Source organism: Erythrolamprus reginae, chromosome 2 (genome assembly GCF_031021105.1).
Source record: "Erythrolamprus reginae isolate rEryReg1 chromosome 2, rEryReg1.hap1, whole genome shotgun sequence".
NCBI lineage: Eukaryota > Metazoa > Chordata > Lepidosauria > Squamata > Dipsadidae > Erythrolamprus > Erythrolamprus reginae.
Window position 1 is genome coordinate 102,014,000 of NC_091951.1, and position 12,879 is coordinate 102,026,878.

General features: G+C 38.6%; 1 protein-coding gene across 1 annotated transcript; it reads left to right on the plus strand.

Moving 5' to 3' along the window:
- The first annotated feature begins 1,439 nt into the window (after positions 1–1,439).
- Positions 1,440–10,750, plus strand: LOC139158517 (kazal-type inhibitor-like protein). The gene is made up of 4 exons (XM_070735839.1): positions 1,440–1,523; positions 5,309–5,334; positions 10,233–10,342; positions 10,619–10,750. Exons 1-4 carry the CDS (start codon positions 1,469–1,471, stop codon positions 10,665–10,667), a joined length of 240 nt encoding a protein of 79 aa, XP_070591940.1. The 5' UTR covers positions 1,440–1,468; the 3' UTR covers positions 10,668–10,750.
- The last annotated feature ends 2,129 nt before the right edge of the window (positions 10,751–12,879 follow it).

Below are 12,879 nucleotides of genomic sequence, written 5' to 3' on the forward strand. Positions count from 1 at the left end.
AGCAGAGTCAGGTTACAAGCGGTGTGCCACAAGGGTCTGTTCTGGGTCCTATTCTTTTTAATATGTTTGTGAGTGACATAGGGGAAGGTCTGGTAGGGAAGGTTTGCCTATTTGCCGATGACTCTAAAGTGTGCAATAGGGTTGATATTCCTGGAGGCGTCGGCAATATGGTAAATGATTTAGCTTTACTAGATAAATGGTCAAAGCAATGGAAACTGCAGTTTAATGTTTCCAAATGTAAAATAATGCACTTGGGGAAAAGGAATCCTCAATCTGACTATTGTATTGGCAGTTCTGTGTTAGCAAATACTTCAAAAGAAAAGGATTTAGGCGTAGTGATTTCTGACAGTCTCAAAATGGGTGAACAGTGCAGTCAGGCAGTAGGGAAAGCAAGTAGGATGCTTGGCTGCATAGCTAGAGGTATAACAAGCAGGAAGAGGGAGATTATGATCCCGCTATATAGAATGCTGGTGAGACCACATTTGGAATACTGTGTTCAGTTCTGGAGACCTCACCTACAAAAAGATATTGACAAAATTGAACGGGTCCAAAGACGGGCTACAAGAATGGTGGAAGGTCTTAAGTATAAAACGTATCAGGAAAGACTTAATGAACTCAATCTGTATAGTCTGGAGGACAGAAGGAAAAGGGGGGACATGATCGAAACATTTAAATATATTAAAGGGTTAAATAAGGTCCAGGAGGGAAGTGTTTTTAATAGGAAAGTGAACACAAGAACAAGGGGACACAATCTGAGGTTAGTTGGGGGAAAGATCAAAAGCAACATGAGAAAATATTATTTTACTGAAAGAGTAGTAGATCCTTGGAACAAACTTCCAGCAGACGTGGTAGATAAATCCACAGTAACTGAATTTAAACATGCCTGGGATAAACATATATCCATCCTAAGATAAAATACAGAAAATAGTATAAGGGCAGACTAGATGGACCATGAGGTCTTTTTCTGCCGTCAGACTTCTATGTTTCTATAAGCAAACATATTGTTATTTTTGTGCTACTAGGGATACACTATTATCACCAAGGAGTTATGTATACTTCTACAAGAAGTAAATTATTTTCATCTATAAAACTTATCAATTATTATTTTATTGTAGGATCAAATGGGAGCATTTCACAATGTTTTAAAATTTCTTTGTATTGATGCTCTTGTAATACTGTGCATCATTTCACTTCGCTATGATCTGTATTTAAGGAATAAGTTGCTTTTTCATTCTTTGTCAAAATATTGATCAACATGTGTTTCTTCATTCTTGACCTTTACGTTAAAAAAAGAGTTTTGAAATAAGGCTGCTCACGGCAGTTAACTCTGGCACCCTACCTGATTTCTCTTGAAAAGAGGAAGAGATTATGTCACTAAGATAATAGAGAGCTCATATATAGTGAAGAAAGGCATGGAAGAGACCTACCTACAGAACTTCCACCTGCAACCAGACCTACTAACTCAACCATGAAGCCAAGTGGTTTTCTGCTGCTTACTCTGATGGTGTTCTTCTTTTACTCAGGTTGGTTGTATTTCTTTTTCCCCCATTCAACATTTTATTAAATTGTAGAATTAAGAAAAAAGAAAAGCAAATGTAAGACACCTTGGGGAGGAGAAAAGTGGGAAGGGTGTGAAGGAAAGAAAGAAATAGTGTTGACTTCCAACTCCATCTGCTTCAGTAGAATAAATTAACACAAAACCCTAAACTTTTTCCTTTCCATAATAATATGAACTAGCCATTTCTGCAACAGCAAATCAATCTAATCAGTAAAATCCAAAATCAAGGCTTTATTTTTTCCCCACCTCAAGCACTAGGTTCAGAAGCCGTCTCCATGTAGTAGCAAAGTACTACCATATATTTCGGAGTATAAGGCACACTGGAGTATAAGACGCACCCTAGTTTTTGGGCAAGAAAATAGGGAAAAAATAAATTGCCTACCAGATATTCATCTGGCTAATCCTTAGTCTGGTCAGCTTCAACACATTAGTTTGCTGGTTTTGAGCATGCGTGCTTGCTTTTTATTCCCTGGCTGGGGATAAAAAACAGTTTCTAAAACAGGTCACCACTCTCTCTCTTCAGAGAGAGAAACAATGGCAAAAGCAGGCAACGGGAAGATCACTTTGCTAGCAAAGCACAGACAGATTGCTTCACTCCTTAGCACCTCATTCGGGCTGAAGAAAGGCACAAGATCGCTTGCTAGCAAAGCAGAGAAGATCACTTCACTGATGTTAGGGCTGAAAAAAAGGCTTCTAAAAAAAACAGGCAAGGGGAAGATAGCTTAGCTAGCAAAGCACAGAAGATTGCATCACTCATTAGCACCCCACTAGGGCTGAAAACAAGCTAGTAAAAACTACATTTGGAGTATAAGATGCACTCAAATTTTCAGCCTCTTTTATGGGGGGGAAGGGTGCATCTTATAATCTGAAAAATATAGTGCATTCTTCTCTTTGATCAATTTCTGGTTTCATCCTTATCTTCATTTTAAGAATTTTCTGTATTAAAATATGAACCTTACTCCAATTTTTTTCTTTGTTTTATCACATGTCCACCATAAATGATAAAAGGTCCCTTCTTTACTTTTACATTTTCAACATTCATTTGAAATGCCTTTATACATTCTCGATAATTTATCTGGTGCTAAATACTAGCAATACATCACCTTATAAGATTTTGCTTTTATATTATAGTGTAGCGTGAATTTTAAAACTTTTGTCTACATATTTTACCATTGTTCAAGCATCAAATTGTGCCCAACATTTCTTGCCAACTGAATCACTTTTCAAATTCAGTTTCAGTAACATTTTATAAACCTTATTAGGAATAATGTGTTCATCACTACTCAGTAATATTTTCAATTCATTGAATTTCATATTGTTACTTTTCCTTGTGGGAGGGATTTTGATTTCAGGACTTACACTTCATTAAATGGGTCATTGAGAAAACAAGTCCATAGTTGAACAACAATTGCAAATTAATCTCAGTAGAAACTGATTCCACTTTCAGGAACATCCATAGAAGACCCAAAGGAAAGCAAGAGGTTACTTATGCAGAGATGATTGTATAGCAAGACGATTTTGTACATTAGGGCTTACCAGAGTGTGGGGCAGTCCGTTAAACAATTTGTGGGGAGTACAACTTCTTGTCAGTAAAGGCTGCAAAAAATTTTATTACCACATTGTGGGCATGGCTTATTTTGTGGGTCTAGCTTGCCGACCATGTGACCAGGTGGGAGTGGCTTGATGATCATGTGACTTGGGGGTGACTTAAAGGTCATGTGGCTGGCTTAAAGGTGGCCAACTTGACATCACTCATGTCAAGGGTTTGAGAGGCCTGACCTCTCCTCACCTCAAAGAGATACAATTTTCCTATCTATTTGCATCCAAAATATACTGTTAATTCATATTACATATTACACACAGGCACACAAAAATATACATAAATTGCATGTGTATGTACGCACACACACATGCATGCACAGTTCTTCTAAAATTATACACATTCAATTTAATTGTTTTTAGTATTGGATTATTATTGTACGCTGTCTTATTATTGCTGTTAGCCGCCCCGAGTCTCCGGAGAGGGGCAGCATACAAATCCAATAAATAAATAAATAACATAAATAAATAAATTCAACCTCATTTACTGCAATAGGGAAAACATAACCAGAGCCCAGAAGGTGGGGGGGGGATTCACAATTTTTCTATTGGTACTGAGTACCTGACCAAAACTTTTCTACTGGTTCTGTGTACCTGACCAAAACTTTTCTACTGGTTCTGTGTACCTGACCAAAACTTTTCTACTGGTTCTGTGTACCTGACCAAAACTTTTCTACTGGTTCTGTGTACCTGACCATATCCGTAGGAACCCATCACTGCTTTTTGTACAGCTGAACAGGGAGGCTACACAGGCAAAGTGTAGAAAATAGCCCTGGTGACTTTGGAAAAAGGACAGTTTATTTTATTTACTGCAGCATGTCCTCAAATTACAACCATTCATTTATTGATCATTTGAAGTTACAACAGCACTGGGAAATGTGATTAATGACCTTTTTCACACCTATGATTACCTCAGCATCCCTCTGATCACATGCTCAAAATTTGGATTCTTGATAACTGGCATGTATTAATGCAGTTGCAGTGTCTTGGGGGTCATGTGATCATCTTTCGCAACCTTCTGACAAACCAAGTCAATGGGAAAGACAGGTTCACTTATCAACTGTGAGACTAACTGAATGACTGCAGTAATTTGCTTAACAACTGGGGCAAGAAAGGGTGTAAAATGGGACAGAACTCTTTTAACAACTGCCTTGCTTAGCAACAGAAATGTTGGGCTCAATTGTGGTCCGAAGTAGAGGACTACCTGTTGTTGTTTTTTTAATTCAGAAGAGTTGTCACATCAATTCGCTATTTATTTTCAGGAGTTGTTGTTTTGTGAAGCTTGAGAATCCCCTGAATAACAGAGTAGTACTTTTCCCAAGTGCTTAAAATTTTCCAAGCAAAAACACCAATGGTGTCATGTCTCAGTCTCTTGCATGGTTCTTACATTTAATTGGAAACATTTGTAATGTATGTAGAAGCTCCACTGATTCCAACACAGTTAGCTTGGCTCTGAATATATTTTAGGACACCCCTCTGTTAAGTTTTATATTAAATCCAGGGAAGTTGGCTGCTAAGATATACTGTATTTTAGTGTATAACACATACTTTTTCCCCTTAAAAGAGGCTGAATATTTGGGGGCCTCTATACTCCAAATGTAGTCTTTTCAAAGCTTTTTTTCCAGTCCTAACAAGGTGCCAAGAGTAAATCTTCCATATGTTGCCTGCTTTTTTCAGTGTTACTTCCTCTGAAAAGCAGCTGTACTTTAGAAGCTTTTTTTTCAGCCCTAATGAGATGCTAAGTGTTTGCCTGCATTTTTCACTGCTACTTCCACTGAAAATCAGCGGTACTTTAGAAGGGTTTTTTCAGCCTGAACAAGGTGCAAGCGAGTGAAGCTATCTTCCACTCTGTGCCTGGTTTTTTTTCTTTGGCTTTAGAATCTGTTTTTATCCTGCTCAAAAGCAGCAAACTAATGTGCTGAAGCTGGCCAGACTAAGGAAGCTAGCCAGATGAATATTTAGTGGGCAGATTTTTTTTTCTATTTTCCTCCCCAAAAACTAAGGTGAGTCTTATACTCCAGTGTGTCTTGTAATCCCAAAAATACAGTATACAGAAATAGACAAAAACTCACTTTTTGAGATGAAGAAAAGAAAATATAAGACGGTATAGATTTGTTCTAAGTATTTTCATTTTGAATGTTTTGTTTGCAGATTTTGCCACTGCGATCGATCTCGAGGTGAGTCACACAAAAATTATTATTATTCAAGTCCCTTGTATTTCATCATTTGATCATGAGTTGTGTCAGAATTTCAAGTAATACACCCATAGCAAACAAAACCCTGAAGCTGGGAGATTCTTAAAAGAAGAGGTTTATTAGATATATCATACTGGCAGAGACTTGAAAACCAACTCTAAAGGTTCCCGTGGTTTTCACCCAATTAAAGTAAATGTTTTCTTTGTTTCCCAATCAGTCACGTGGTTCAATCAGCGTGCTGTCCTATTTATTTATTTATTTGTTTGTTGGTTTGTTTACTTGTTTGGATTGCTATGCCAGTTGCTTGGTAACATCACTCCTCCTTTCTTCACTTGTTGGAATGTCCTTGGTTCCCAAGGGAAAGTATTTTGTTTTGGCTACAAAACAAATTTTGTTTTGGCTACAAATTCCCAGCTATCTCTACCCCCTCCCCCAAACCACTGTTCCCTGTAAGCTGCACGCGTGCACGCGCGTATGCCCCAAAATACCCCACGTGCGCCCTTTTTCATGGGCGCTTGCTCACCATCCCCCTGCCAGCCTGAGGGGGTGGGGTGGGGGTGGGAAGGTGCGGCAGTAGGAGGAAAGGGAGCCATGGCCTCCCCTGCCTCCCCACGGTGCCTCTGGCCAAACGCGCCCCTGGCTTCTCAGCCCTGCCCCCCCGCCCACCCGATCTGCCCCCTCTCCTCCGCCGCTGCCTCCTGCCTTGGGGCGTGACTTCTCTCACGGCAGTGGCAGCTGCGGGATGAAAGCACTCCCAGCCAGGGGGCTGCGAGAGAGGGCTTTCTCCGCGGGCTTCGGGAATGCCCGCCCCGCCCCTCTCGCAGCCCCTTTGCTGGGAGTGCATTCGTCCCAGACTTCCAGCAAGGGGGCTGCAGTAGAGGCAGGGCAGGCATTCCTGAAGCGCTCAGAGAAAGCGCTCTCGCAGCCCCCTCGCTGTCGGTGCCTCCGTTCGGGATCTCCGCCTCACAGCTGATCACCCTGCCGGCGTCCCACAGCTACTGCCCAATGCCGCTGCTGAGAGAAAGAGAGAAAGGGGGGGGAGAGAGATAGCAAGAGAGAGAAGAGAAAGAAAGCAATAGAGAGAGACAAAGAAAACAAGAGAGAGAGAGAGATGAAAGGGGGAGAGAAAGAAAGCAAGAGAGATAGAAAGAAAGAAAGAGTGAGAGAGAAAGAAAACAATAGAGAGAGAGAAAGAGAGAGAGAGAGCAAGAGGGGGAGAGAGCAAGAGAGAGAAATGACTCTTGATTTAAAGCATATGGTAAAAAGCACCCAAATAATAACAGAGAAAAAAAACCCAGCCGTTTGTGTGTGTGTGTGTGTGTGTGTGTGTGAACTCTTGAACCATTTCCAATAGCTCACCTCTAATTGGAAATTGTTCAAGAGTTCACACACACACGCACACACACACACACACACACACACAAGGGGGGAGGAGACAGGGATGGAAAAAGAGAAGATAATAATAGTAATAGATTTTGGGGTTTTTTTATTATTAATTTCTTTTAATAAAAAAAGAAGGGAATTTTTTCTTATTTATTTATTTATTTTTCTATGCCGCCCAGTCCCAAAGGGACTGTCGCTCAGACACTATACTTTTCCGCCCACACCGAAAAAAAATTAGAGGGAACATTGCCCCAAACCATCATCTCCATTGTGGCAACACTAAAGCTTCAAAGATAGTAGTAGTAGTAGTAGTAGTAGTAGTAGTAGTAGTAGTAGTAGTAGTAGTAGTAATAATAATAATAATAATAATAACAACAACAACAACTACTACTACTACAATTATTATTATTATTATTATTATTATTATTATTATTTATTAGATTTGTATGCCACCCTTCTCCACAGACTCGGGGCAGCTCACAACAATAATAAAACAATGTACAATGTGACAAATCTAATGTTTAAAAGAAAACACATTAAAAACCCATCATTTAAAAACCCTGCAACACACGCATACCATCCATAAAACTATATTACCCTGGGGGAGATGTCTCAATTCCCCCATGCCTGGCGATATAGGTAGGTCTTAAGCAATTTATGAAAGACAAGGAGGGTGGGGGCAGTTCTAACCTCTGGCCTTGGTCAGGGCAACTTTATCTTTTGTATCTATTTTATTGTATTTTATCATTGTTGTAAACTGCCTTGAGTCCTTTGGGATTGGGCGGCATAGAAGTCAAATAAATAAATAAATAAATAAGTAAGTAAACATACAAACAAACAAACAAACAAACTACAGAGTTGACAAATTGATTATGTGCCATAAAGTCAATTTCAACTTCTAGCAATCACATAGATAGATTTTTCTCAGTGAGGATTTATATGTATCTTAGTTTTTTGGTTCTTCCATTACCACTGTAATTGAGTTCATCTTATTCTCTTTCCTTCTTTCTTCTCCAGAGAGCTAAATCTTTGCATAAGTTATCTGAAGTTGGATAATTTGACCCTGGTCATTTGTGCTTTGGTTGAGAACTCTGGATTGATTGTTCGGTGATCAGTGAAACATTGATATACTATTAAAACTCTAATGTCTGTTTGTAGCTTTCAGTTGGATGAAATTGGAAAGTACTGTATAGGGCAATGGCTGTGGAAACAAGGTTACTCAAATGAAATAATTTACAGAATGCCCAGGCTTGGAGGAATGAAATCTGGGAAATGTATGGTCACTTCAGGGCTACCATGCTATCCAATTACACTTACATTTACAGAAAGCCATAAATTGCATGGCTAAAGTGAAGATGAGAGGACTGTATTCCTAATCTCTTTCCCTCTCACACTGGCCCCTGCAAGGCCATAATTTTGAACAATTATTGGCTTCTTTGGTACCGAGCCAAAAATTCTAAATCTCTTTAATAGTGGCAACTGGTGAGGAAAGGGCAAGGGAACAGATGCTTACTGTAACCACTTCAGACATTGTCCCACCCACTCTCTAATTTCCATTGAGATTGCTTCTCATTAGTGTTCCATTTGTTTCACAGCTACCACCGCCAAAGCTTCATTTTAAATTTATGAACATGTCCCTGAGCACAAATAATTTCATGCTTACATTTTTCTTCAGTTACGCTTGCAATTTCTCCCCCTCACCCACTCCTGTATATTTTGCAAATACTGTATACTGACCCTGATTTAACATCAATTTCCGCTCTTTTGATATTTTCAAATGTACAACCCTGATGCTGCACAGAATTTCTTGTACAGGGCAATAAAACCAGTAATCCCAGATATAATAATAATAATAATAATAATAATAATAATAATAATAATAACAACAACAACAAGAAGAAGAAGAAGTTGGGAGGGACCTTGGAGGTCTTTGAGTCCAACATACAATAATAAAAGTACATATGGAGAGGGGCGGCATACAAATCTAATAAATTATTATTATTATTATTATTATTATTATTATTATTATTATTATTATTATTATTATTTATTAGATTTGTATGCCGCCCCTCTCCATATGTACTTTTATTATTGTATGTTGAACTCAAAGACCTCCAATTATTATTATTATTATTATTATTATTATTATTATTATTATTATTATCATCATCATCATCATTATTATTATATATAATAAGTATGGATCATCGACATCGCAATCCCAGGAGACAGCAGAATTGAGGAGAAGCAGCTAGAGAAATTAGTGAAATACAAAGATCTAAAAATCGAGCTGCAATGACTCTGTCATAAGCCAGTGAAAGTGATCCCAGTGGTACTTGGCATGCTGAGCACAGTACCAAAGGATCTCAGCGGACATTTGAAAACCATCGGAATTAACAAAATCTCCATCTGTCAATTGCAAAAGGCTGCTTTACTGGGATCGGCAAACATAATTCACTGCTACATCACGCAGTCCTAGGTGCTTGGGAAGCGCTCGACTGGTGATGAAATACGAAATCCAGCATAGTGATCTCGTTTGCTGTGTTGTACTGACATAATAATAATAATAATAATAATAATAATAATAATAATAATAATAATAATAATAATAATAATAATAATAGTTTCTGTAGTGTCACTATAATAGCTGGGAACTATATTCTTTAGATAGCTGAGGCTTAACTGTTACTTTTGTCACAACCATCTCTAAATGGTCTACACTTAAATTAAGTAAATTGAAATAGAAAAACAATCTAATTCCCATCATATCATACTGAAGTGTTACACCTCTCAAATCAGTCCTCAAAGACTTCCTGGACAGCCGAGTTTTGATAGGTTTCCTAAATACCAGCAAGATTGGTAGTTTTCAGGTTCCTGAACGAATGATGTTCCATGGATGGGAGGCAGCAATGGAAAAGGCCCAGCTTCATGGTCCCTAAAGAGATTCCTCCCTTCCATTCCATATTTGTTCCTGAGCTAAACAAATCCCGAATTGCTTTAAAGGTGACAAGCAGCATATTCAATTTCATCTGGAGACTGATTGGTAGCTAGCGAAAGTCCCAATGTATTGAGGTGATCTAGGCAAAATATTCTTATAGCTCTTGGTTCCTCTGTACCTGCCAAGGTGTCTTCAACGGTAGCCTCACGTAAAATGCATTGCAAGAGTCCAGTTGAGAAGAAACATGAGTGACCAAAGTTTTCCTGCAGCAGGAATGGTAGCAATTGGCAGAAGAGATGGAAAGAGGAAGGCCTGCTGGCCGTGACTGCCACTTGCTCCTCACACAAGGAAGAGCAAAGCCATGTGGAAGAAGAGAGGACCACTGGGCTTAGCTTCACTTGACTTACAAAAGATGGAAATACAACTTGACAGCATAATAATAATCAGTTTTTTGTATAATCACATGCACAAAATACATACTAACATTAACATTAATAGCTACTGCCTTACTGTAAAGAAGAGTAGAGAAAGTAAATATATCATTTGCTTTTTTGTGTAGATTTATTGTAAGGGTTTTCCAAGACAAGGCTGCACGAAAGAGTACAATCCGCACTGTGCCTCTGACGGAGAAACCTATGATAATCATTGTTTCTTTTGTACTGCATATATGTGAGTATAAGCTTTACTAGGTACAGCTGGTGATGAGCACTTTTATTGGCAGCTCTTTTAAAATAAATGATTTTCTAACAGAAATGAACAGGGAGGTGGGGTTAATCAGTATATTTTACTATTTTACTGTTAGGGGATAGAAGGAAACAGCTCCTTGGTCAATTTCTTTAGTTTTTTTGCTGAATACTAGATTCTTTCTTTTTATTAATTGGATTTATGACAGTCAGTAGTTTCGTGAGGTATCATAATGGATTCTTGGCTTTGTTTCCTCATCAGTCTCAGTGGTAGAACTCTTCAGCTGAAGTTCATTGGAAAATGCAAGTGATTTGAAGACGTAAAAGAAGATTGACTGAAAGTATTTGATTCCTTCAAATATGACACCAACATCACCGTATTCTTCCCTCTGCTCCTGCTGTTTTACTAAGTGAAAATTCACAGTCTCAGTTTCATTTATTAATAAATAATGAAATTGTTATATATTCTATCTTTTTCTTTTGTATCAAATTATGTGTTTTATTATTATTATTAATTACAATACTTAACTGCATAGGCACAGGTATATGTTTCATATATTTAAGAATCTGAAGAAGTTCAATAATAAGATGTTTGCTACTGATATCACATCAGTCCGAAGGTTCTCCATCACTTTTGGAGATGCTATATTATGTTTATTAGTATATCTTTTATTCCACATAAAGTATATGTGATAAAGGCTTTGAGTTCATGGCAAATATTCCACCATCCAAAATATACTATTTAATCCTATATGCCATATGTGTACATACATGTTACCCACAGGCACCCAAAATATACATTATCTACTATATAAACTGTATATGTATGTACACACACCCAGAGAGAGAGAGAGAGAGAGAGCTCTTCTAAAATTATACACATTCAACCTCACTTACTGCAATAGGAAAAACACACCCAGAGTCCACTTTCTGCCACACATTTAACCTTAACTTCTATACATTAGAACATTATACATGCCTTTAAATATACTTCCCTAGCCTGCATATCACTGTTAGAGCTAGGAAATGTCAAGGACTGAGTAATATGTAACCATGTATGTATGTATGTATGTATGATGCATGCATGCATGTATAAATTTTGGGTGATTTGTTTCTGCGCATGCACAGAAGCTGAGTTTCTGGCATTGCACATGCACTGCCATCTTGCTTTGGGCTCTTTTTAAAAAAATAATGAATTTACAGCACTGTGCATGTGCGCGCACTTGTGTAAAGCGTAGCCACACAGCACATAATGCGTGCACATGCATGCAGCCCAGGAGTAAGCGAATTGGTGGTCATAAGTAAAAGATGAAAGTAGGTCTGGAATGGATGTCACAAAGTAATTCTAAGCCCCTTTCAAAAGTGAAGATAATTTCTTGGCCCAGGAAAATGTAAATAAAACCTTCTCTTTTTCTTATCACTTTGAAGGTCAGTTGCCACTTACTACTTCTGTTTTGAGCTCTCTTCTAAAAAGGAACATCTCAAATTAGTACAAATCCACCTGTGCCTCTAGCACATTACTTTACCATAAGAAATTCAAACCAGGTGCCTCTTCAAATTTTATCTAGCCAAATCTATGTGGCATGTCTCAAAGGATTTCATCTCAGAACCAAATAAAAGCAAGTGGCTACTTATATAGATTTGATTATATCACAGGGAAAATCACTATACAGTGATACCTCATCTTACAAACTCCTCGTCATACAAACTTTTTGAAATACAAACCCAGGGTTTAAGATTTTTTTGCCTCTTCTTCCAAACTATTTTCAACTTACAAACCCAAGCCGCCACCACCGGAATGCCCCGCCTCCTGACTTCTGTTGCCAGCGAAGCGCCCGTTTTTGTGCTGATGGGATTCCCCTGAGGCTCCCCTCCATGGGAAACACCACCTCTGGACTTCCATGTTTTTGCGATGCTGCAGGGTAACCCCAGAAGCGCAAAAATGGGTGCTTTGCTGGCAACGGAAGTCCGGAGGTGGGGTTTCCCAGTGAGGGGAGCCTCAGCGAAATCGCAGCATCACAAAAACACAGAAGTCCGGAGGTGGGGTATTGAGGACTTCCGTGGTTTTGTGATGCTGCAATTTCACTGAGGCTCCCCTCACTGGGAAACCCCACCTCCGGACATCCATTGCCAGCAAAAAGACCTCATGGTCCATCTAGTCTGCCCTTATACATTTCCTGTATTTTATCTTACAATGGATATATGTTTATCCCAGGCATGTTTAAATTCAGTTACTGTGGTGTTTCCCATGGAGGGGAAACACCAAAACAAGAGGTCTTTTTCTGCTGTCAGTCTTCTATGTTTCTATGTATATATGTATATAATACATATATATTGTATTGTGTGCCTTTCTTACAACTTTGTGCTTTTAAGGAGGAAGAAAAGCCACCTGTGTGCAAAAGAGAAAACACTAAACTTGATCAGCCTTCAGATGCCAGTTGCTTGTTTTTCTAAACAAAACATATTTTCTGGTCCCTCAAAAAAAAAAAAAAAAGAGGAAGATTTGCAGCCACTGATATCAGA

Bases quoted from the DNA above. Each gene is read 5' to 3' on its own strand.
- LOC139158517 (XM_070735839.1), top strand. From the start codon at position 1,469: ATGAAGCCAAGTGGTTTTCTGCTGCTTACTCTGATGGTGTTCTTCTTT. The intron at 1,524-5,308 runs GTTGGTTGTATT...TTTTGTTTGCAG, and splicing joins GGTGTTCTTCTTTTACTCAG to ATTTTGCCACTGCGATCGAT. The intron at 5,335-10,232 runs GTGAGTCACACA...TTTTTTGTGTAG, and splicing joins CCACTGCGATCGATCTCGAG to ATTTATTGTAAGGGTTTTCC.